General features: G+C 37.0%; 1 protein-coding gene across 1 annotated transcript in view; it reads right to left on the reverse strand.

The window, feature by feature from the left end:
- The window catches only part of GLDC (glycine decarboxylase), a 41,552-nt gene that overhangs the window by 4,310 nt on the left and 13,257 nt on the right, over positions 1-23,985 (reverse strand). The window contains exons 4-21 of the mRNA XM_064501262.1: positions 20,767-20,931; positions 19,766-19,843; positions 18,953-19,100; positions 18,548-18,744; positions 16,690-16,786; positions 15,572-15,677; positions 13,866-14,005; positions 13,022-13,102; positions 12,390-12,487; positions 11,786-11,870; positions 11,662-11,703; positions 10,409-10,551; positions 9,397-9,472; positions 4,894-5,019; positions 3,875-4,024; positions 3,238-3,350; positions 2,507-2,648; positions 695-806 (exon numbers count right to left, since the gene is read on the reverse strand). Coding sequence (XP_064357332.1) covers positions 695-806; positions 2,507-2,648; positions 3,238-3,350; positions 3,875-4,024; positions 4,894-5,019; positions 9,397-9,472; positions 10,409-10,551; positions 11,662-11,703; positions 11,786-11,870; positions 12,390-12,487; positions 13,022-13,102; positions 13,866-14,005; positions 15,572-15,677; positions 16,690-16,786; positions 18,548-18,744; positions 18,953-19,100; positions 19,766-19,843; positions 20,767-20,931 — 2,099 coding nt within the window. The remainder of the gene's footprint in view (positions 1-694; positions 807-2,506; positions 2,649-3,237; positions 3,351-3,874; positions 4,025-4,893; positions 5,020-9,396; positions 9,473-10,408; positions 10,552-11,661; positions 11,704-11,785; positions 11,871-12,389; positions 12,488-13,021; positions 13,103-13,865; positions 14,006-15,571; positions 15,678-16,689; positions 16,787-18,547; positions 18,745-18,952; positions 19,101-19,765; positions 19,844-20,766; positions 20,932-23,985) is intronic.

Here is a 23,985-nt window from a genome sequence, read left to right on the forward strand (position 1 = left end):
TGGTGCCACTCAACTTCAGCAAAAGTCAAATAGTATGCTGTGATAGTTACAACAGTCTATATTAATAGGTAATTCTTTCATCTCTTAAAGCAGGACAAAAATACTGAATAAGACAGAGGGACCACAGCTGGAACACATTCAAGAAAGGTTTGCATAGACTTTAGGAACTAGAATGCTGCTAAAGTACTTTGCATTGCTAAAGGCATTTTCTCCCCCTTCTGAAGGAAAAAGGGGTGGGAATGAGGAGAGAAATTTTGCATCTTTTAGAGAAAATGTGTGCAAGGAAAAGTACAAGTCCAGAAATTACTTCAAATTTTAATTATTGTGCCTTTGGTTGTGAGATATTTGGAGGTCTCGACACTGCAGCTTCCCCTTTTTCCACTCTTTTTTTAATCTGCTAATAGACTCTAAGGAGAAAAATCTGATGCAGAAGTTCATTCTATTTTACGTCATCATTTCATCTGAATACAAATCAGCACTTTTTTCTTCTACTTCTGCATCTCTCAGTTCCCTTGTGATACCTCTACACAACCAGTGCGGCAGGTTATTTCTCTCCTTGAGCTGCATCAGGAGAATGCTGAGACTCAGCTGCCACACAGTATTAAACAAGAGACTGTATTACCATCCAACTTTCACATTAAAAGTTAGAAAAAAGTCATCTCTGTCAGCAGAAAACAAAGTGTTCAGTACTTGCCTTTTACTCCTCTGAAAAGGATTTTGTAGTGCTTCTCTAGCCTCTTTGCCATATAGTTTGCATTTAATATAGCAATCTCAGAAGCATGTTTAAGACCCTTTCCTCCCATTGTCTGAAAGAGGAATAATACAAAGAAACAGATCTGAAAACCCCAAGCAAGCTAAGTATGTTCTAGTAATGGGCAAACATGATAGGCAACAGCATCTTACCTCATCTGACTAATTATAAGGCAGTCATGCAACTATTATACTTAACTTCTCCATACTACACTAAGAGAAAAGCAATGAGCATTACTTCAGTGCAACTCCAGTAGCTTGGGTACACATGGCTTATAAGACTGCTTATTACACAAGAGTATTTGCTTAAAACAAATGAGCAAACAATCCAAACCTTTCCTCAAACTAAACAGCTTTGAAGTGAAAAACTCACAAATTTCATCAACCTCAAAGTGCTGTACATCCTGCCTGTCACCATCTCTTTCTCCCCAGGGGAAAAGCAGTCCACAGAGGTGCCCCAAAAGCTATTTTTACTGTATGTACAAATTATCCCAGCAATTCAAATTCTGCTTGCTGGTGCTGTGGATGACACTGTATATTAACAAAATTCAGAGCCAAATGAACACAGGAGTATACTTACTTCTTTGTTAAACCATGGCATAAAGTGCTGGCATTGAGCTGTATCTGGATTTCCTAACACTAAACCTAGAAGTTAAGTTGGCAGAGAAGAATAGCAGAACAGCCTTCAAGATAGTCCCTTCAGATGGGAAAGTCTAAACAGATGGTACTTTGCATTGTGAAGAAACAGCTTCTTTTCAAATTTACCAGCTTGAATATTCTGTAATAGGAACTGTGGTATTTTGTAGCCACAGAAGTTGTAGCAGCTGATACCTGCTACTTTCAAATCCAGAGAGAACTGGTTTGCCAGGATTGGGTGTTTCCAGGGCAGGTATCAAAATGATTACGAGACATTCTGAATGGCATTGCCCTGAAGTTCACTATTGCAACTCTTTCTCTCACTGAAAGCTTTAAACACTGTGCAGAACCCTAGAATACCCTCTTCAGAAATAGGATTTGAGTCTACATCCATCTCTTTCGGCTGAATACTTCCATGTATGTTACCAAATATTTAGACTTAGCAGACTGCAAATCATTACAAAATTACTTAGATCATGATCAAGTTGTCACACATCCACAGTCAAAACTAAGTTCATTTTCCAAATTCAGTAAAATCTCCTGGAATTCAAGTTATTCTCTTTTTAAACGGATTTTCAAAAGTTAAATATTACACAGGTCACATAACACTACTGCAGCATACAGCCAAAAATATTCTAGGAAAAACACTAATTTCCAAGCAGCTCTTCAAATATGAAAACTTTCAAGTCAGAGACAGTGGAGAGGCAAGCCCAACTGCAGCTTTCTGTCTTGTGGGCTTAGCATCCAGGCCTCAAGAAATCTTACAGACAAGAGACAAGAGGAATCAAACAGGCTGCATATTTACAGCAATTGTATTGCCATCCATTCTATATTGGTAATTGCAACAGTCACAGCCCCACTGATGGCAGTACATTGTTCTATTATTCTTATTATTGCCCTGCTGATGGCAATAGGTTGTTCTATAGTGCAAAACGAGGAACTTCAAAGGATCTATGTGATCTGTCACTATGATCACCATCTTCAGATGTATTACAGTCTGTGCAAACAGCATATAAAGAGTTACTCTTAGATTGTTTATGTGATTCCAGTGATAGGGTCTTTAGACCCACTTAAACAGAAACAGACCCTCAGCTCATACTCCTTAGAAAAGTCTACCCACCTTGATATACACCCAAGATATAGGCAATATAGCACTGGAACCCCACGGTGCAGCACTGACAGTACCCAAAGGACATGCATCCTTATCCATCTGCATTTTGATGACAGGATGGGTGGGCAAGTAGGGAGCCAAATGTTTCTTCCTAAAACAAAAAAGCAAACAAATGAACAAAAAACCCAACAACACTGATTTTAGAACTTTAATATGTGCTTCTGTGTTATCATTCCTGGACAGCTCAGCTTCCTTCCAAAGGAAGTCCACCAGAGACTCTAGTCTACGTCTTCTTCAACAGCAAGTATAGTAGCACAGCTGGTGACAATGGAGAATGGTACTCAGTTTTCAATCTATTCATCCAGATATCAAAATCAAAACGATTTTTAAAGGAGTAGGATTGCCCTATAGGATAGATTCCTGTTTATATGCTCCTCACGCACCATTTTCGCATTCAGGACTATGTACAATATCAGTTCTCAAAGCCCACAGAACATTTCTGCACCTACACAGAAAACAGGCTGCTGAGCCAGATGTACTGTACATAGCAAAGGGCAAGCACAAAAGCAGGGCTTGGGAGTACATGCAAACTTGTGATTCAGCGGATCAGGATAGGACCAACCTGACCAAAAACAAAAGCTTATAAACAACAGTACAGCTCTCACATACTTAAGTGAACTGCCAACCAAGACTCACTGAGTTTGTTTTTATTCTAGAAAACCTAGTAAAAAGATACTCACACTCCTATTGGTCCCATTCCAGGTCCTCCTCCCCCATGGGGAATGCAAAACGTTTTGTGAAGGTTTAAGTGAGAGACATCGGAGCCATAATCCCCAGGACGACACAGACCCACCTGTGAAGGACATTCTCTGTCTCGAAAAGCTCTTCACATTCAAACTGATCCCCTAAATACTACTGCCATTTAAAGCTTTAAGATCTGTTACTGCATTTAAGAAAACTAGGCTGTAAGAGGTGTTATACGCCTTTCTATTTTCCTTTAACATGATGTTTCATAAATAAGAATTGAGGCAAACACAGTATTTTTTGCTTTAGAAATTCTTATTCATATGTAAAGAATATTTTCGAAAAGGATTAAGCAGACTAAGAAATTTAAAATTCCCATTACTATTTTCAGTGAATTTTTTTTTTTATAACAGATTTTATAAATCTTGTAACAGATTTAGAGGAAAGCTCAGATAATTAAAGAGCTATTTCACCATCCAATTTTTACTACTATTCTTGGAAACTTCACCTCCCTCACCCAAACACTGTATAATCTTGTGATGAAGCTATGCTATGGTCTGAACTGAGCACTGTTATTTATTACAGAGAAAGTACAGTCCCAATTGTAACAAATCTATGTAATAGCTTTCATACCTGGGCATTCATATTTGCTCCGTCTAAGTAAACCTGGCCTCCATGTTTGTGAATCAGATCACACACGTCTCCAATCTCCTCTTCGAACACGCCGTTGGTAGAGGGGTACGTGATCATGATGGCTGCCAGGTTCTCCTTATGTTTATCCACCTGGGGGGTGGGGGGAAGACAGAGGACAGGATCACTGAACCTCATAAAGCGTCTTAATGGAGGATCTTAACAAAGACGTGCAGTTAAGCCTATCAAGTGTTTTACAGGTGAGGAGCAAGTCTGTCAGCAGGTAATGTAAGTCACCAACAGCAAAAGATACTGACCACTTCCCTTCAGCAATCTCTATGGAAAAAAAAAATTGGATTTCTTAACAAGCCAGAATATAAACTGAGGAAGAAGGCGTGATACAGAAAGATGCAGGTATGATCACTTCTGAGAGACTTTAAAACAAGCTAAGTTCAACATTTAGCGTTCAAAGGTAATGTGATCAAGTAACCATCCCCCTACTTTCTGCAATACAGTTCTAGCATTACCATAGGAGCCTGCTCAAATAGGTATTTTTAGAAATGCATCCAGCTAATCCCTTGGATTCCCAAGATTCACCTGCAGCCATTCTACTCAAAAAAGCCAAAAAAAATTGCCTAGCAACATTTCCCCCAGCAGAGGTGGGCCTGAGCTTCTCTAAGTGAAGGCTAAAGTGCAACTGCAAATGTTTGAGACTCATGAACATGCTTCATTCATTTCAGATACTGAATGCAGAAGAAAAAGCTCTGCTGTAAAAGAGCCTACTGTGTAAAAAGACTTGCTCAGCCACTCCTGCACAAAAGATCCACAGATTACAAGTGTCACAAGGCCTGTGTCTGAGTTAGCAAAAAAGGAAGGAATTACTTATCCTTTTCAGGCATGTATTCACTATTTTTTTGTCCTATTTTTCCTCAGGAAAAAATCTGATTCAGCTGCCAACGCTACTACCTGTAGAGGAGAAGGAATGTTCCTGTCTTGAACATTAAAGCTGATTAAATACTCACCATTGCTTTTAAATGGGCGACGTCAATGCTCCCATTTTTATCCACTTCAATTGGCTGAATCTTCATCCCTGCCATTTGTGCACTTGCTGGATTTGTACCATGAGCAGATTTAGGAATAAGGCAAACCTTAAAAGGAAAAAGAAGCAGGGTCTAAAGCATAAGTAATTATAAAAATCTTAAGGGGCTGCTGGTTATCCTCAGCTGCAATTCATTATCAGAGTTTTCTAAAGGGAGCCTGAGTGAATGTTTACTGGCAAAGTGCCACTTGCACTAAAGGCTGCAACTCAGTTTTCCTTGGAGGGGGGAAAAAAAAAAACATACAAGCAGCAGTGTCAGAATACCCATTACCAGAATCAAGTTTCGTCTGCTGCTAAACTCACATTTAGGACTGCTTTTCCACAACATTATTTCAGGTATTCACATTAAAGGATTTTTTTTTTATTTTCACACTCCTTTTTTAAAACGGTAATCAGCTTCCATACATATAGCAAATGAAAGGAAAAAATATCCTAAAGTGTACTTCCCACTCTATTTTCAGCTGAATTCCAAAGCTTTTTCTTCTGTATTTTATCCAAAACAGATCTTAGCCTGAAATATTTTGGCTATAGCTAAAAAGTTTAGGAAGGCTGCTTATATTTTCTATATAGCTGATTTTTTAAAAAATACATTTTTTTTTACTAAATAAACGTAGGTTTTTGTTGCTGTTAATTAGCAAAATAGAGGTCAGGATGTTTCCAGACTTTTACAATGACCTCCACCACACTTAAAGACAGCAAGTGTACCCTTTCTTTAAAAAAAAAAACCAAAACTTATTGAGTGAGGATACTGAAACATTTCTCTAATATGATTCTCTTTCAGGGATGAATTTACAACTAGTTCATTAAGTAAATAAGTTATTAAACCTTAGCTGCACTAAATAGTTGATGGTAAGACACTTTATAAGAAAAACTGCATTACGGCCCCTATCTGATGTCTCATATAGATGCTAAGATAAATGTTAGTTACAGTAAAACTTCAAAAGCTAACAAAAGAACAAATCAGTCTATCTCAGCACCTGCATATTTTCTCTGCTTGCAGTGAAATATCAATATTTTACTATGCAAGCACGCTGCAAAGAAATATACAAGGATCCCAGTCCACTGGTGGAATGCACTGTGGTCTATACTGTCTACTGTGTCTGCGGTAGTTTTAACAGTACAGCAGAAATGTAAAGGTCTTGCTGGGTTGCATTTGCAGCCACTGGACACAGAAGTTACTGATCAGGCAGCAAGGCAATAAAGCAGACAGCTGCTGTGTGCTGTGTAAGAGTAATTCCAAAATTTTTTCCACGAGGGGGCACCAAATGCAAATGAGGCTGATAGGAAAGAAAGTAAAGCAGCTGATCAAGCTTCTTTCAGAGCAAAAGCCCTAGCTGACTTCTTAACATCTGCTCTGCAGAGGAAGCTAGTGAGACATCTCTACTTTCTCTAAGATGGTCAATACTTGAAAAGAAACATGTATGAAGTGAAGCAGTCCTGAACCTGTTATTAACAAGTGCAGACATTATTTGGTAACTAGCAGCAGCAAAGCCATAGTGTCATATATTAAACTTCAAAATAGTCCAACTCTGGGTGACAGTGACATCACTCTACCCTTAAGCATTACACACCCTCTTCTGTTACCTCTTTATGGGTCTAACACAAAGACTAGGCTTCCTGCCAGCAACAAACCCTGTCACACAACCTTCTCTTTTTGACTACTGCTCTAAAATTCATACTGTCTATGCTAGGCTTTCTCTTCATTTTGCACCTACCTGCCATGCAGATATGGAATAATGATAACAGAAGTCTCAATAACATACACTTTTTACATCAATGAAAGATTAACAGCATGACTTTAAAATAGTATAATTTAACATCTTTGCCACTAAGCCTTCAAGTAAGGATAGCTAAAAGAACATTTCTTCATAACATGATCTGAGAGGTTTTGCATTAAAGATCTAATTTTACCAAACAGCTGTTTAGAATAAACACTGCTACAAAATAGGTTGAATAAATGGCGTGGACAACACCAATACTTCTGAGCTATGCCTACATCTGGCCAGCCCAGGAGAGAACGTCACTTCAGTTTAAGAGTCAATATTTTATGATATCTTGTATGAAAAATGAGAAGCAGTAACATGGATGATAACAAAATAATCTCTGTAATAAATTTCATCCTAATTTCACTTCAGACTGAGAAAAAGTACTCATGGGCCAAAGCTTGTAACACAATACTTAATGGCAATGGATGAATTTCAGATACACCTACGTTAATAGTTCTTGGGAATTCCACTTACTGAGGAACACTGTGGATCCTTTTGCATGACATCACTGATGTAGGGTTTATTCTCTCTTCAACCTAACAAAAGTTAGGATTTCAGTATCAATATACTTTATAATTACCTTGCTGAACCAGAAGTTAAATATTCAGGCTCCTGAGATTTTATGGTAGCAATTGTGTCAGACTAGAACGAATTGTCAGCAGCTCAGTTCTAGGAAGTCTGAGGTGAACTTGGTACGACGAAGAAACAGAGAAAGACAGAGAGAACAAACTAACATTCACCATTCAATTTTAGGTAGTTTCCTCACACAGAGATTATAGTCTCCAGGAGGTCAGGACTGCTACCCTTCCCTAGCCTTTTGAGCAGGCAAATGAGTTCCAAAGCTAAGTTCAAAATTAAGTTCAGAAATATGGGTATTGTCATAATAAGCACTTCTTCCTATCATTTAAGTCTGAGAGTATAAAAGAGGAAGATTTAGCTGATCTCAGATTTCCAAGAAGTTTTTGATATGGTCTCCAAACCAAAGTGCTTAAACTAATTTCCAGTGGAATAAGTGAAAAAAGTCCACACAGGCAAATACTTCATTAAAATAAAGGAAAAAAGATAAATGGTCAGTTTTCGCTATGGAGAAAGGTCATCTAATAGGATGCTGTATTCTACAGTATAAAGACCTGTCCTGGGACGCTAGCATTTCAACTTATTCATAGTTGATTTAGAAAGAGATGAATAGGGAGGTGACAAATATCCTGATCAAAAATCCAAAATTATTCAGGATGCTAATAAAAAACTGATGACATAGTTCAGTAAAGATCCCACAGTACTAAGTGATGGGCATGAAAATAAAAGATACTGAACGCAGATACATCTAGAATAATATGCAAGAGATCAAATCTTAACATGACGTAACAATGATTGTAATTTTGAACCCATTGCCACTCAGAAAGATCTTGCAGTATTGAGGGAAAAATAGCATGGGAAAAGTTAGAAAGGAAAAGAGAACAAAGGAAAAGGGACAAAGAAGTGATGATAATCAAACCTTTAAGACGGCTTTTGTGAGACAGAAGAACAAATAACTGTAATCAACTAGGAAGACAGAATTGAGGAAGAATATAATAAAAATTTCAGCACTAACACATGATATGTAGACTATGAACAGGGGAAAATAGTGCATCATCTTTGAAGATTGAGAAGGTATTGGATAAAATTGTAAAAAAGTTCAAAAAATGAGAGGAAGTATTTCTACATATAACGCAGGATGAAGCCACAGACAGACATTTTCTCCAAGATGCTATAAATATCGAAAGTTTAATCAAATTTAGTGGAAGAAAAATTCATGAACAGAACCTTTGGGTTAGGAAGTTCCTGAACTGCAAGTAAGTGGATATTGGAAGCATGTTCCAGGTAAGTATTCTGGTACGCTTGCTATTGCCTCTAAGGTTTACAAGAACTCCATTTTGGTAAGTTTCTACAGTACAGTCAAGAAGTAATTCCTTATGGTCAAAGTTTCAGGTGGTTAGTATAAAGGATAATAAAGAAAAACAAAAACAAAAACCTGCAAGCCTTTTGACTCAAACATTACCTATATATGATTAGCCTAATGAATCACAGCCAGATTACATTTTTCATCCGTGGTATTGTGGCCTGGGTGAAGCAAGGTTATCTCTGTAAATCCTAGAGGGATATAGTTATCAGATAGTTTGAATGGACAAGAACAGATGAACCTGGAGTTTTTATCAGTCTGTTTTATGTGCCATGGTACATCAGAACCTTGTCTGCTACTTCTGTGAGGAGTGTTCTGGGAGTAGACTGATGTTCCAAGCATTACAAGTTTTAGATACTCAATTCTTATTCCCTTTATATTTAAAAAGCTGGGAAAGGAATGTCATAGCATCCTGAAAAATCAGGAAACTGTCATTGCCCATTTTATTTCTAGGACATGGACACCTGGGCCTGGATTCATCTCAGTGAATCTTTGAGTCATACTTTAGAGAAGTCCTGTTCCCGCTGACTGGACAGAAAAGGAAGATTTTGAAGATGGTACACATGATCTGTGAGGGAAGCAGGGAATACTGAAGGCTTGTGGCAGACTAGGAAACAGAACTTACGTTTCTCCAGTCCTAAGCAAATCCTAGTTACTGCACCATCCCTCCTTTTCCTGTTTCCCACCCAAAGTTCTTCCCCATACAACTGTGGAGACTTACACTTCTATTACGTTCTCCTTTTGCATTCAAATAAGCCTTGATTGCAGCCAAACCTGCATATTCTCCTTGGGCTCCACTGCAAGAAGAACACAAAGCCTGTTATGTAAACATATGAACCAGCATGTACCAGTACAGTAATGAAACTTCAAAATTATCCTGCCCTAATCCTTCTTATTGAACAAAACCAAGCGTCAGCAAATTAAAAGAGATACAGCTTAAATTACATGTGCACAAGCATCGATTAACAGCTCCTGCATCTTTTTCAAACAGTACATGGAAAAACATTATAGTGTTTTATATTCTAACAGCACTAGGCTCAGTCCCTTTGGTTGTTGAGTTGATCCCCATTTCTGACCCAGCAGGAGGCTGCTTTCTTGACTAGAGAGAGGAAAACTAGTGCTGAAATGCATGGTAAAGCATAATATATAGCCATACAAGCATAAGAGCTCTTTCGGTAGAACCCCAAGAATCTGAGTAAGTCCTTGCTACTCATTTAATAATCAAAACTACTAAAGATGATAAAAGAAGGCAGCAACAGTACTCATTCAGTTCTGCTTCAATTATTTCAGTGAGCATGCAGATCCTAGGGATTCTCCAGTAAAACCTAGTGCATCAAATATCACTTTCAACAACACTAAAGGAGCCAGCTCACTCCAATTTCAAAACTTTGCTGATATTCTTGTATGAATTAAACTTAACATCACCATTCTAAGCAAGCAGCAGTGAAGGAGCTAGCCTTCAAAGAGAAGGAAACATGAAAAAAAATGATTAAAAGAAGTGAAAAGACGAAGACTGATTACTATCCCTAAACGTTAAACTTTTAGAATAAAACAGACAAAATAAGATTCTGCAGTTTTGACAAAAACAAATCCTGCTGTCTCAGCCTTGCATTCAAGACTTGCTTGTGAAATTCAATTCCACAAACTTCATCCATTTCTTGGCTAACACATTTTTCTGAGATAAGCTTTTTGAGCCATGTCAAGAAGTAGCTGTTCCGTAAAAACTTTTCTACCTGTTTGGTTGGAAGGAGATTGCGTCATAGCCTGTAATTTCACACAGATCCTTCTCCAGGTCCTTGAAAAGCTGCTGATATCCTTCAGCCTGATCCAGAGGCACAAAAGGGTGGATGTTGGCAAACTCTTTCCATGTGATAGGCTAAAAAATAAATAAGTAAATAAAAGGTTGTAATATGAAATTCTGAATATGTATGTGTTTGTATCTGCTGGAATCAAAAGAATTAATGCTAAGAGGCAAGGTACTCTAGCTTTTAGGTAATAATGCTTCTAATAATAATTTCTTGACTAAAATTTAAAGATTCATTAATTTGAAGACAACTCTTTTGTTGTTAAAACTCTATGAATGAAAGAAAAGCTGCTTTCTGCTCAAATAAAAACCAAAGCATTTCTTGTGTAGCAAGGTAAACTCCTGACCTCAACTTTTTTTTAAACACTCAAGTGCTGTTATCGCTGATTCTGAAACCTACATTTAAACAGAGCTCTGATCACAAGGGAAAAGGAAAGGACCAAAGCAGAGTAGTAAGTGAGCTAACACTCACTGTTAGCAGCATGCAGATCTGTTGTTTTCCACTTTAATTAGAAGGGACTATATCAGAAACACGTCGAAGGACAAGATGCACAGAAGGGATTGAGAGAAAAGGGACTGAAGAAATCTACTGAACAATCAAAGCAAACAGCCAACTTGCAGAGAGCAGAGGAAACCCATTCAGAGTCAGACAGTTCTTGGTACCCCCAAAGGGCATAGCCAAGGCTCTGCTTCCTTTGCTACTACAACCTGGAATAATGAAGAGAGCCAGAAACTCCCTTTCATCAGATGAAGAAAAGGAGTGCTAACCTAAGAATTGGCAAGTAGACGAAGAGCTATGAAATGTCAATCTTCTTGTATTCTTGAGAATTTATGGCAAGATTTGTTAAGGAGCTACAAATTAGGTATGGCAATACCACTTAAATTCAATGGGAGTTTGATGCCTAATTCCAAAAGTTATTTTCATAACCTTTTTTTCAGAATGGAGTCTTGAAAGACAATCTTTTGGTTTCAAGGCACTCCCATAGCACTTCTTGAAACTTTCTTTTTTTTCCTACCAGAAAAGGCAGCTGATGCCATTAGCTACTTCCAAATCTATTTTCTCAATTGGAGTTTTAGATCAAAAGCAATCTGTACTTCTAATATCTATTATGACCCTACTTGACTGGCTAGATGGTTTATTTCAAGTGAGTCTCAAATAAGGCATAGTTTTTTAAAACTTACTGTAAGTTCAGCTGAACTATTCAGCTTCATTGTACAGGAACCCTAAAAATAGAAACACATATATCAGCGTTTGCATAATTATATACATATGATGCCTAATTTCTTCTTTTTGGTAAATACTTACCAAAGGAACCATGCTGTGAACAAGGGAAATATCTTTGTTTTCCAATCTTTTCATGTACCGAACAATATTTGTTTCAGAGTGATAGCTGAAGAATACAAAATGCGATGTTAAGGCAAGCAGATTAACTAAACAAGCTGGCTGACCTATGTTCTAACACAGGAAATGGCATAAAAAAGAATTAAGATTGTGTAGCCCTCCTCTTTTAATTTTTATTATATATTAGGTACCTCCTTCCAAATCTGTATTTCATGTCTGCTAAGAACAATTTGGATGAAAAACATCTATTATCATTTACCCACAAATATTGTCATTAGATACATAATATAAAGGTTCTACTAAGTCCAGCAATATTACATTCGCAAATACTTGCTTGTACGATGTAGCAGACTGATGGACAAACACGTGCCCCAAGCGACGAAGAGCATTGCTTTGCTCATTTAAAACTTGAAAGTCAATCTAAAAAAGCTACCACATAGATAGTTTTAGAGTAATGAGTGACCCTATGCATACAGATGTAAAACTCCAACTGACCACAGTACAATTTATGAAACAGAGATGCTTTCAGATTTCATTAAAATATCAGATATACAGTAATATCACAAACCTGTTGAAAACTTGATGTGTCAAGAATTTGGAAGTTCTCTTAAATGGGGTGCTAAGAATACCTTTGGTTTCCTCACCCATACCCTCAGCAACTAGTTCCTTTGACACAAAGAAACACAAAGTCAAGTATCTTCACAGAGATATTTCTTCTCATAGTCAATTATCATCAGAACTATCAGCTTACCACAAAATTTAGACAGTTCTTTAGATCATGAACTTCATTAGCATACATACCTGTACATATCTAGCATATCGACAGCTTGATATTAAAAAGAGTATGGGATCTCAGTAATACACAACTTGGAAGCGTTGCTGCTAATTGCCAAAGATGTGCAACAAAATTCCAGTGGGAGAGAAGTAATTGACCACAATGTCTCAATCCTCACAAAAAAACTAATGGCCTAAACAAAACTTGACCCAAGGAATGAAGCATTCTAACCACAGAATGGCATTACTCAGTTACATAGATCACTGTTAACTCGCCCTGTCTCTTTCTTTAAGGGAAGATTTCAAATTTTCAGTATATAATAGTCGTCTTATAGGCAACCACTGCCCCAAAGGGCAGTTTTGGTTTTCACTGAGTTACTGAAACATTCAGATGAATTTAATCCATATGATCTACTGTCTACTTACAGCTGAAGACTCACAACCAAATATCCACAATATGTCATCTAGGTCTTTTTCATTTACAGTTTCATCGAGTGATACTCCAAGCTATGGATAAAAACAACAGTAATTACTCAGAGCTCTCAGATCCAGGGGTATAGTGCTTTGTCCTTGTCCAGAAAAACACTCCAGAAACATAGGAGAAAAAACAGACAAGAAGACTCCAATCCACTAACAGTCTGCAAATTTCACTTCATATCATAATAGATATGTAAATGTATTTTTTACACACCATTTTCCAATTCCTATCTTTTTTTCCCCTGCTAAACCACCCAGGGTGCATGTTATAGCTTCAAAATCTGTGGCTTCCCTTTCAACATTTCTGTCTAAGCATTTTCTACTTAATAGGAAGATAGTCCATTTTGCTATTCCTCCCCACCTCCAACCCTGCATTTTAAAGAACATATTAGACTCTGCAAAAAGCTTTTACATGCCTACTAAAATGCGGTTCAGACTTCAGTCTTCATCTTTAAATACTTCCACAGGACCTGAATTCTGGAGGTCATCTAGCATTTCAGGGATATTGCTAAGTTTTAGAGTTTCTCCACTCTAGCCTTTAGTAGCATACTTAAAGTGAAGAAAATCTTTTTAAATAGGCAAGAAATGAGCAGCAATGAGTATTTCTGGAAGTTCTGTACATCATTTAATAATTTCATTCTTTATATTATCTTTATAAATGAGTGATTTATCTAAGCAAATTAGCAAGAGGACTTCACAACTACTTTTGTTCCATTTTGCACATGTAATGATGAGAAACAATGTAAAAAATGTCATGCTATAAAATTTCTTAAAGGTTTAGACATTTGCTTACTCTGCCATCACTATAAATCCGAAAGTTTATCTTTCTAAGAGCTGCCCTGTCCAAAACCTCTTTGATGGAGCATCCACATGTGATCGTCAAGGTATCGAAGAACAGATCATGATGTAGTTTATGACCAGCTCGCCTGAGACCTACAAAAAACAGTAAGTTAATTCCGTTAGCTGCTTTATTGCTTGTGTATACAACACTGCCATAAAAATGCTACATCTCTCTCTTAAGTAAATGCTATTAGATGATAAAGCAAGACATTTCCCTCGTTTACATAGCAAGGAAATCACCAGCTAGTGAATGTCACTGTGCATGAAATGCATCTAAACCAGGTTGAGACCTAATTAATAATACATATAGAATCTACATAAGATCTTCCTGATGCATCGAATTTGCAATATATATTGTAGCAGAATTGGTATATGAATGGAATAAGGACAAAAACCCACAAACCTGAAAAGAAAAAAGACATTATATAAACATATATTAGCTATCACAGGGTTTGGTAAAAGAAGTCAAGAGGCCTGGAGTTTTACACAGCAGCAACAGCTCTTCAGACTATGCTGGCAAATAAAGCATGGGTAATTTGGGCAATCCTTCCTCAGTTCCCAGGACCAGCTGGCGCAGCTCCTTTGCAGAGCAACAGTAGCCATGCTGATGAACAGCAGCAACCACCACTGCACCGCACCACACCACTGAGATCACCATTTACTACTACAGTGTCCTTCAAGCTTGCTGAGGTCAAGGTCAGCACCAGACTATGCAAGTTACCACCTCAACCAGCTTAACACAACCGTTAGTTGTTTAACTAACTGTTTTAGTACAGTTAATCTTCACTCATGGTATGGAAAGACATATTCCCAAGTATTTTTTCCCTCCAAGGGAAGCAAGAGGTTTCCTGCAGTTATACTGGTATGAACTTCCCCAATTTAAAAACCAGTGGTTGCTACAACCCCCTATGATTATTAATAAAATCCATTGGTCAAATCACATGGAGTATGGCTGTCCCAGCTGGTCCCTTCAACACATGCACTGAAACCCTCTGCTGATCACGAATATTTTTATTAACAGCAGCAGTTGCGCTAGATAAATAGTAAGTTTATCCAGCTCGGCTGGATTTACTTTTTCAATCCAGACATTCTTCAAACACCTGTATTGAAGCCATTTGTATAAAATGGGAGAGAAGTATTCAGACAGGTTTTGTTAACAAAGCAAAACACAAAGATTCTGTGCTGTCAGCCAGCTATTAAAGCTTTGGGATTTCAGTGCTCATAGCACTATGGTTCTACACCCAGTTTAACCAACTGCAGTGTTTCTATTTCTTTAATCTCATCTATTAACTATATTTGCAGATGCTAGTAATACCCTATGCATATTTCTGTGAACCAGAATGATCTAGTAAGTTAAGTGATTACACCTGGAAAACAGCATTTGAATCTTATCAACCAGAGACTTGCTGTGAGAAGTCTATCTCTTAGTTTCCCAAGGAAACAGAATTAATACTTGCAAGTTCATATCACATAGCTACCTAATTCTTGGATTTCATTGTCAAAAGGATATAAACATATTAGCCATGGATTTTTTTATAAAAATGTTATCTCTGTAGTTGAGAGCTAAAACACATCAGCTGGCAAAAGACTGATGGCTGGTATTTAAGAAGGTATAAGGATTTAAGGTCAGTTTCTGTAATCTTTCACCTATAAACTCACCTTCAGCCAAGATTAGAGTAGCATTATGCACCCGTCTTGCAATATGCCTTAATCCCTCAGAACCGTGGTAGACACCAAACATGGCTGCCATGTTAGCGAGAAGAGCCTATTATCCAAGCACATTTTACAACATTATTATTACCAAAGGTTATTTCATGTTAGTTTAGTAGAAAGTTTCTTTAGCACCCAGAGACAGCCATATACCCTCAGCTGATGTTACACTTGATTATATGTAACCCACAAAACAAGAGATGGGAAAGGCAAAATATTGTTATGAAACTGTAAGCACTGATCATGAATTCAATGTCCATTGAAATTTAAATATTTCAGTAATTAACAGGAACTTAAACTTCAACAACTACTGCATCTTACAGGGTATTTGAAGTATTTCAGGAAAAACTAATCCAGGAAACTCGTGGAATATCTCAGGAATGCTAAGTAACTAAACTCATTTTATTATCACTAATCCCTCCTCAGAATAAGGCACAACATTGAGAGCATGAACAAAGCATCTATATGAACAGAAAAATTCTTAAGCTTGTCTGGATGAAAATCTGTGGATAGGTGCCAAAAACAACTATTTAGAACACAGAACACTAATTTAATCATGATATTTTACTGTAAAAATAGATATTTGGTAGTGTAATAAAATATCTGTATCAAATCACATGATCAAATTGCCACAATTTGTATTTTTCTACAAAGAGTTTTAGAATTTCAAAATGGAATTTTTGTCTTGTGTTGGCAATTTTGCAACATTAGAATTCCCTTCTGTTTTACAAATGAGACAGATCTGCTTTATAATGAACACAGTACTACCCAGTGAAGTTCACTCTATGGGACAGATGGACTCATGATACTGCATGAATTCAGGGCTAAGGTAAATAAAGGAAGCAGATATTAACATCATCTTTTCAACCAGGGTTCCATCTTTCAAAGGACTCAAAACAAGTACGCAGGCACATTTCAGAACATTCAATGTCCTTCATTTTTCTAGTAAAAAGGCCCCTAAAAACTCACAAAAGTAAAGCTAACTCAAAGCACTGTGATGATATGGCTACAATCTTACGGTTTAACTAGCTTCCTTCTAGTGTTAAAAGTAAAGCCTGACAAGTTACCTGTGCTGTACAGATATTGCTTGTAGCTTTGTCTCTTCTGATATGCTGCTCTCGTGTTTGTAAAGCAAGTCGATACACTTCCTTTCCATTTGCATCTCTAAGTCACAAAAGAAAATGTTTCTGTTACTTTAAATGACAGTAGATTAAGAGATGGGGCTCTGAGTTGTCTATCCCCAGAGACAGAAAGTTGCTGAAGTGAATAAACACAAGGTGGGACAGATAGGACATCTCTGAACAGGCAGCACATGGAATGGGATCTGTACTCCTGCATAAAGCCAGAAGGGACAGAGGGAACAGATAGCTTTGCCGCCATTTGCCTCTTCCAGTGATCATCCTACAAACAAGCAGACTTGCTCCAAAGAGCTTTCTAAACACCGATGCCTCTAGATTTTCATTTACATCATGCGTGGCTGGCGTGTCTGATCAGGCAGAGCACACAGTGCATTTTCTAAGCAAATGGCACAAAAACTATTCACCTTAAAGTGCTAGAAACAATTGTAATAATTTTAATTAGGTAGTAACCCAGAAATAAAGTTGAACGAATGCCAATAAGGATGCATTTTTTTTCCTAACAATATTAGGCAAGAACATGCAGAATTTATATATAAAAATAACTCCCCAAACAATGTTGTATGAGACAACCGAATGAGCTCTGGCCAATCCATCATTTCAGAGGTCCTTTTGTAGAGTTACTAGCATGTCAAAACTGGATGGTAAGACTCAGTCTAATATCCTTTAGTAGGATGAATATTTTCAGAACAGCTACAAAAAAGAAAAGGCCATCTATGTACATACATATATATAAGTGGGGTTTTGAATAGCTAGACTATTTGCCTCAAGTATTTGCTCATCAGCTGTATGATATTTACATCATTTTTGTTCTAGCAACTGTTCTGAGGATTTTGACTACACAGCTCAGTTTATTATCAAAAACTTAATAAAAAAATCCACAGCAAAATGCTGCACTGAGGAATTTCCATTTTAACACTTCTTCGCCAATTTTTTGGAGATGCAGAAAGATGAAAATAGATGACAAATACCAAACTGCATGTAGTTACAGTATAGTGCTAGCATGACCTTGATAAATAAAACTACTATTCTTTCCCAAAAGATGCGGATCAGAGTTTAGAACTATGAGTCAAGCCTAAGAATAATACACTTGGAATTAGCAAGATGACTAGAAGTACATTTGAAAGAATGTTGCTATATGAACAAAATATTTTCAAAACTCATTAATAACTATTAATGTCATTAGTTATTTGGGTTACTGAAGCACTTCTGTATAGCTTCCAAGCCAAAAATAATATGCAGTTTTCCAGTAACAATTAGTTTGCATTTTTATTATTTTCAGTTACACATATCAAAATTCTATGACATCAATAAGAATTAGAATTAAGTTTTTCCACACTGTTTTTCCTCCTCATTGAGGTTCGACTAAAACTTCAACTACATTGAATGCTTTCTTGATTATTTGGGAGGCTCACTGTATTATTTACTTCCTTACAGTCATGTTTTATTGGATATAAGAGAAGGAAATATTACAGCATAGAATAAGCAGAAAAAATTAGTTTGGGCAAAGCTCTGTGCCATCACAGTTAGTCCTTTCTAATGTCTAGGTTATCTCTTCATCCCACATTGCAGCAAACACTCTAGAAATAGTTCACAGCTGCAGTCTACACAAATGCAATTCTTTAAGCTTGTTTCTTAAAAGTTGAAGCCAATTTTTCTCCTTGTTTTCAAGAAAAAAAAAGGTGCTAAATACAATGGTATGATCAGGTATTCTTCATAAGGGCTATCCAAGATGGTCCTAACATGTTTTATTTTGATTTTCACTTAAGAGATGAAAGGCAGTCTTTACCTTGTAACGCCCACCATGCGGCCTGGCATCATTCTCACTAGGTTTTCCTTGACAGCAAAGAATGCTGCATGGGGTCCCCCATAGCAGAGTGGCACACCAAATCTCTGGGAGCTACCCAGGACAACATCTACCCCAAACTCTCCAGGAGGCCTCAAAATACAGAGAGCCAGAAGATCAGTAGCACAGCAGGCAAGAGTCTGAAAACAGAAATGGGTAAGTGGTCACCCTCTTTTCTGAAGGAACAGTGTTTGCAGCAGAGCTACGTTTGAACATGGTATAACTCACAAAGAGCTGAAGCACAACAATAAACTTTGCATGGTATCCCATGCAGTATCTACTGTCTATGTCTATGGCTGTTTAATGCATCAGACTGAAACCTGAATGGCCAACCAAAATTTACTTTACCCCATTTTGATGAGCTCTTTCAACTAGCTCAGAGAAGTCTTCCACCTTCCCTTCAGTATCTGGGTACTGAAATAATACACCACTGACATCCTTTCCAGTGAAATCCATCTCGTGCGGTAATTTGAGCTCAGTAATAACACCGGTGTAACTGGAAAACAAAAACACGCAGAAGACAACATATTCAAGACACTTCCTGCCTTGGAGAGGCATATTTTCATAGATTTATGATTTCTTTTTAACATACAGAGAATTCATCCTGCTTTGCATCATGGAATATTGAGAGAATACGGTGTCGTGGTAAACAGTACAGAGGAATTGCATTTTATCTCACCATCAGAATTATGGAGCAGAGCAGACAGTGCATATGCTACTTGATTTCAACATTTTGCCACTTTGACAACTTTAACTTTGACACCCAAGTAATATTGGTATAAAATAGGTACCTCAAACTGTAAACTTAAAAGGGATTCAGCTTTTATTGACAAAGTTTTACTATCAAGGGCAAGTCATTTCCTAGCTAAAAATGATTAGATTGAATTCAATAACAAAATATACATATTTGTATGAAGAATTTAGTGGGAAAATTAAATATTTTCTTGTTGTCATATGCTTACGCCCTCTTTAAACATCTTGAATTAGTTCATAATTATATTTAAATGGAAAAGTAGAAGCAACAAAAATATCAGATTTCCGTATTTATTTTACAGAAAAAGAGTAATCCTGTATCTCAAACACATTAGGCATATGATAGAGCTATCAAAAATGATTTGTGTAAGTGAAAATACAATGGAGAAAAACGGAGACAAACATTACTTGGCTCTAGTCTGGACCACTGCTATCGTTTGAGGGTGGCATCGAGCATCTACATAGAACTTCCTTCTTTTGTTGTGCCTGATTAAAACAAAAAGGAAACACAAATGAGCAAGCATCAATAATATATTCTCCACAGAGGCAAAATATCACAGGCCTTTTAAAAATATGAGTTTTCCTAAAGTAAAAAGCAATTATAAATTTTAGTTATCATAACTCAAATATATGATTGAATGAGGGTTTTATTCCCTTTAGAATGAGAAAGTTCATTTCAGACACTCAAATGAGATTTGTGCACGGCAAAATAATTAAAGTAGGCTATGTAACAAATTCAGGAGCCAATTTAAACAGCAAGAAAGACTCCATCCACACATACTTTTTAAAATGCAAGCACAGAAGAGGAATACAATTGTCATTTTTAATACAGATCCCCTTTTTGTCCCAGATAACCAGCTGTGTGCCATCCAAGTAGTAAAATAGAGACTAACACATGACTTTATTATCAGACTGATGCATTGAACAACTGAATAGTTGCAACACAACCTTGGCTATGTAACTTTCTTCAAGATATACAGACCTGCACTGACCTTCAATAATCTCTCTCAGATTTAACTTCTGGTTTGCAGATTCCCCCCCAAATATCCCTACAGTGCAGATCCTTGAAAGTAAATTCAGATATACCTCACTTCTGACTATGTTTTTTTTTCTTTTACAACCTCCTTTCAAGCAAAAGTTGAAAAAAGAAGTAATTCATATCTTGAGTGCTCATGGATGCAAGAGATTCATACCACAGGCAAACACACCAGGTTAAACATTCACAGCAACACCAAAAACTGCTCTTGTGGCTTAATAACATGGGCTATAGTTGATCACTGATCTGCTCAGTGAAAAGGCCACACTCCATGTCAGCTCACTCACCTGCCTAACCTCTACACGGAGATGCCATTCAAACTCCAAAATTCCTTTCTGATGATGTAATTTAGCCATACATTTAAACATATTACCTATGACACAATTGCATGGCTTCTGCAGCAGCTGTCCCCTCATCCAGCAGAGATGCATTAGACACGTCCATTCCTGTGATGTCACACACCATAGTCTGGTAATTTAGCAGGCTCTCCAGTCTGCCCTGGGAAACCTCAGGTTGGTAAGGAGTATATTGGGTAACCCTGTAAGAAAAGAATTCTGAATTCAGATCACTGAAAAGAAATGCATAACATAATGCAGAATTATTCTGCTGAAAAAGAAATATTGTAAAGCACAACTCACTAACATGAAAATCTATTTCAAATCAGCTATTTTTAGAGGGCTGCAATTTATTCTCAGGCTTCCATGACAGTAATATTTTTCATACTGGTTTTGACTTGGTTCTCTACAGGAGATAACTTCTCTCTCTCTCCATGAGTATACATTTTGGGTGGGGGAGACTAAGAGGAAATTGGACTTCAAAGTTGTAATCAACTGAGTGTGGGATAAATGAGTAAAGTCACAATATCTGAATGAGAATGCTTTGTTCAGGCATGTCTAGGTATTGTCATTATCTTTCAAGATACTGTTTACAAAGTCCTTACTTACTGAGTATTGTCCGCTCTTATGGGACGGAAGGCACTTAGCACTTTGCAGGATCAAGCTCAGAAATATGCCACTTCTTATGAAATTACAATTTGTGTATTTGCTACCCCCCATTAGAACAACATAGAGGGAAAATAAATAAGTAAGTAAATAAATAAATAAATAAGTAAATAAATAGAGCTGCACAGCACACTGAGAGAAGGCCAGGAGCCCAGAGATGAAAGGCAAAAATAGAGATTAGACTCTCTTTTCACTTCCAAAATGCTGGGCTCCTGGATTTCAGGGTGAAATAGGCCAGATTTTATGCCAGTTTGAATCCAGAGTAGACTGCAGAAACAAGTAATGAGTAGGAACAGGCATAGCCTCCGTTTTTCAGCTTCCTTACTGAAAGGATGCTGATAAGCTCCAGACTTTTGAAAGGGCCTTTTACGATGCATGAGTGAAGGTATCATCTTTCAAGAGAGACGGAAGTACTTGGAAGCTCAAGCCCGATATAAAGTTGATAGGAGGTGAACAAGACAGATTTTTAAGGGACATTGGTTAATATTTGACAGAATAATCAGTTACTAGAAATGAGATATTAATTAAGGTTGCATATACAGGCTGTATTTTTCATTTCAGCAAAGACATTGTGTTACTAAACCCTTACTAATTAGGGACTGGTGCAAAATGAGAAAGGACAAAGGGAAAAAATCAGTAGTGGAGAAGTTACACCTAGTAGTAGAGAAGCAACACCTTACATTAAACTTCAGTGTAAATTTTGCTAGAAGACTTTAAAGCTCCATCTATTCATATTGTGCAAATTCTTTATTTTGTTTTCAAAGATAAAGCACCCTTCTTAAGATGTGGTTAATAGTAATGACTCCATCCAACACTAGTGCAAATTTTCATGCATGAAGCTTAAGTGTTCTACAGCACATGGTGAGGACACCTTTTAAATCAAAAAAACATTTGCTTAAATATATATTTTTTCTTCAGAAGTGGTTTGACACTGTCTAAGCATCTAAATCCTTTTGTAATAATTCTAGTTCTCAACCACTTCCTCAAATAAAACAGCTGTCTTTAGTCTACACTTGGCCTTCGGCCTGAATTTTTCTAACCATTATTTCTGTATTATTTGTAAAATGACTTTCTAAAGTAAACTTCAACAAATCAAATCTCTAAAGAGCATATGAAATGGCTCCCATTCAAAAAAAAACATCTATTCTACTTATGCTTGTTCAAGTGGTTATTTTGTGTTTAATTCAAGTCCAGCAACGGCAGTATTTGAATTTAAAAAAGGAAGAATTACTATAGTGACAAAGAATACAAACGGCCTCTTGTTCAATTAAACTGGTGGAAAATAATCATTTTTCCATCAGTATCTTTTCTGCTCAGAGGTATATCTACAAGCATTCCCACGTTAGTTATGGCAGATTGGTCACGATATAGAAGAAACCTTCCAAGAGAAACTAAAGGAGTCTTTCTTGAGTCAGTGCCAGGCCTTTCAGAAGTCCGGGGGTGAGTGGCTTTAGTTTTTGCAGCTTTTAAAAGTTCTTTGCTTTAGTTTAGTTTTCTGCCCTTTACATCATCCTACTCTCAAAAGTATTTGCATGAGCACAAACTTTAAGATACTGATGAATGTTTTAAAAGACTCTGAAGTAATATTATATATCCTGGGAGGCCCCAGAGACTGGGATCAACAGACTGGCATCAAAGCAAGCAGTATCTAGGAAACACATGCTTTCAGCCAAAGACTAGTTCGCTGATCAAAAGACCTGGCTGAGAAAGGAACAGAAGTCTTCGTTATTTCGAAGCTGGAATAGTTTTACATTTAACAAAGAAACAAACAGACTATACATTAACTGCAGAATTAGCAATTACAGTTTCTTTATACTAAAGCCAGCTCTTGCTGTTACTTTGACTAAAAACAGGCTCTTGGGGAAAATGACAGTGAAATGGTAGATCACAGAAAAGATACAGAAAACTCCATCATCAAGGAGTATTCAGTGAACTACTTCTTGATTAGTTTTTGTAGCTATGTAGTCAATAAGTCCAAGACTAAGTTTAATTTATTTCTTACTATATATTAAGTTCTAGTAAAACAGTTCACCAGAATATCTTCATCAGTAGTTTTTTCCATAGTTCGTTTGAGTCCTGAGAAAGTTAATGTATTTGCAATTAAGGACCAACTTTCTATTTTTAACATTTTGTAAGTTAAGTTCCTGCAGTTTTAGGTATCAGCAAGACTAATCTCATGCAGTAACACAGCTAGAATTGATTTGAATTTCCAGTGATATAGAGCATTCTTTTTGAGATCTGACAGACAGTAAGATAAAATGATCTTAAAGTAAGGACAGACCACTAGCATAATTTGAAACAGATATACATAAGCCACTGAAAAAAAAGATAATTTATTCATCTTAAAACACTGGAAAACTGAGAACCCCAGTACATGAATTTTCTAAATTATCAGACTTTTTTGAATTTTAAGGACTGGATTTCATCAGGAAGGCCAAGATTGAACTCCTCCCTCCACTCCCCCCCCAACCATCTGTATTTAATATAAATATGCAATATATAAATATTGTAGTGCAGAAAGATAGTACAGCAAAGCTGTGCAACTGGTGGCCTTCAAGCAATTCCACCTGGCCTGTAAAATTCCCCAGTGC

The sequence above is a fragment of the Dromaius novaehollandiae genome, chromosome Z, assembly GCF_036370855.1.
Source record: "Dromaius novaehollandiae isolate bDroNov1 chromosome Z, bDroNov1.hap1, whole genome shotgun sequence".
NCBI lineage: Eukaryota > Metazoa > Chordata > Aves > Casuariiformes > Dromaiidae > Dromaius > Dromaius novaehollandiae.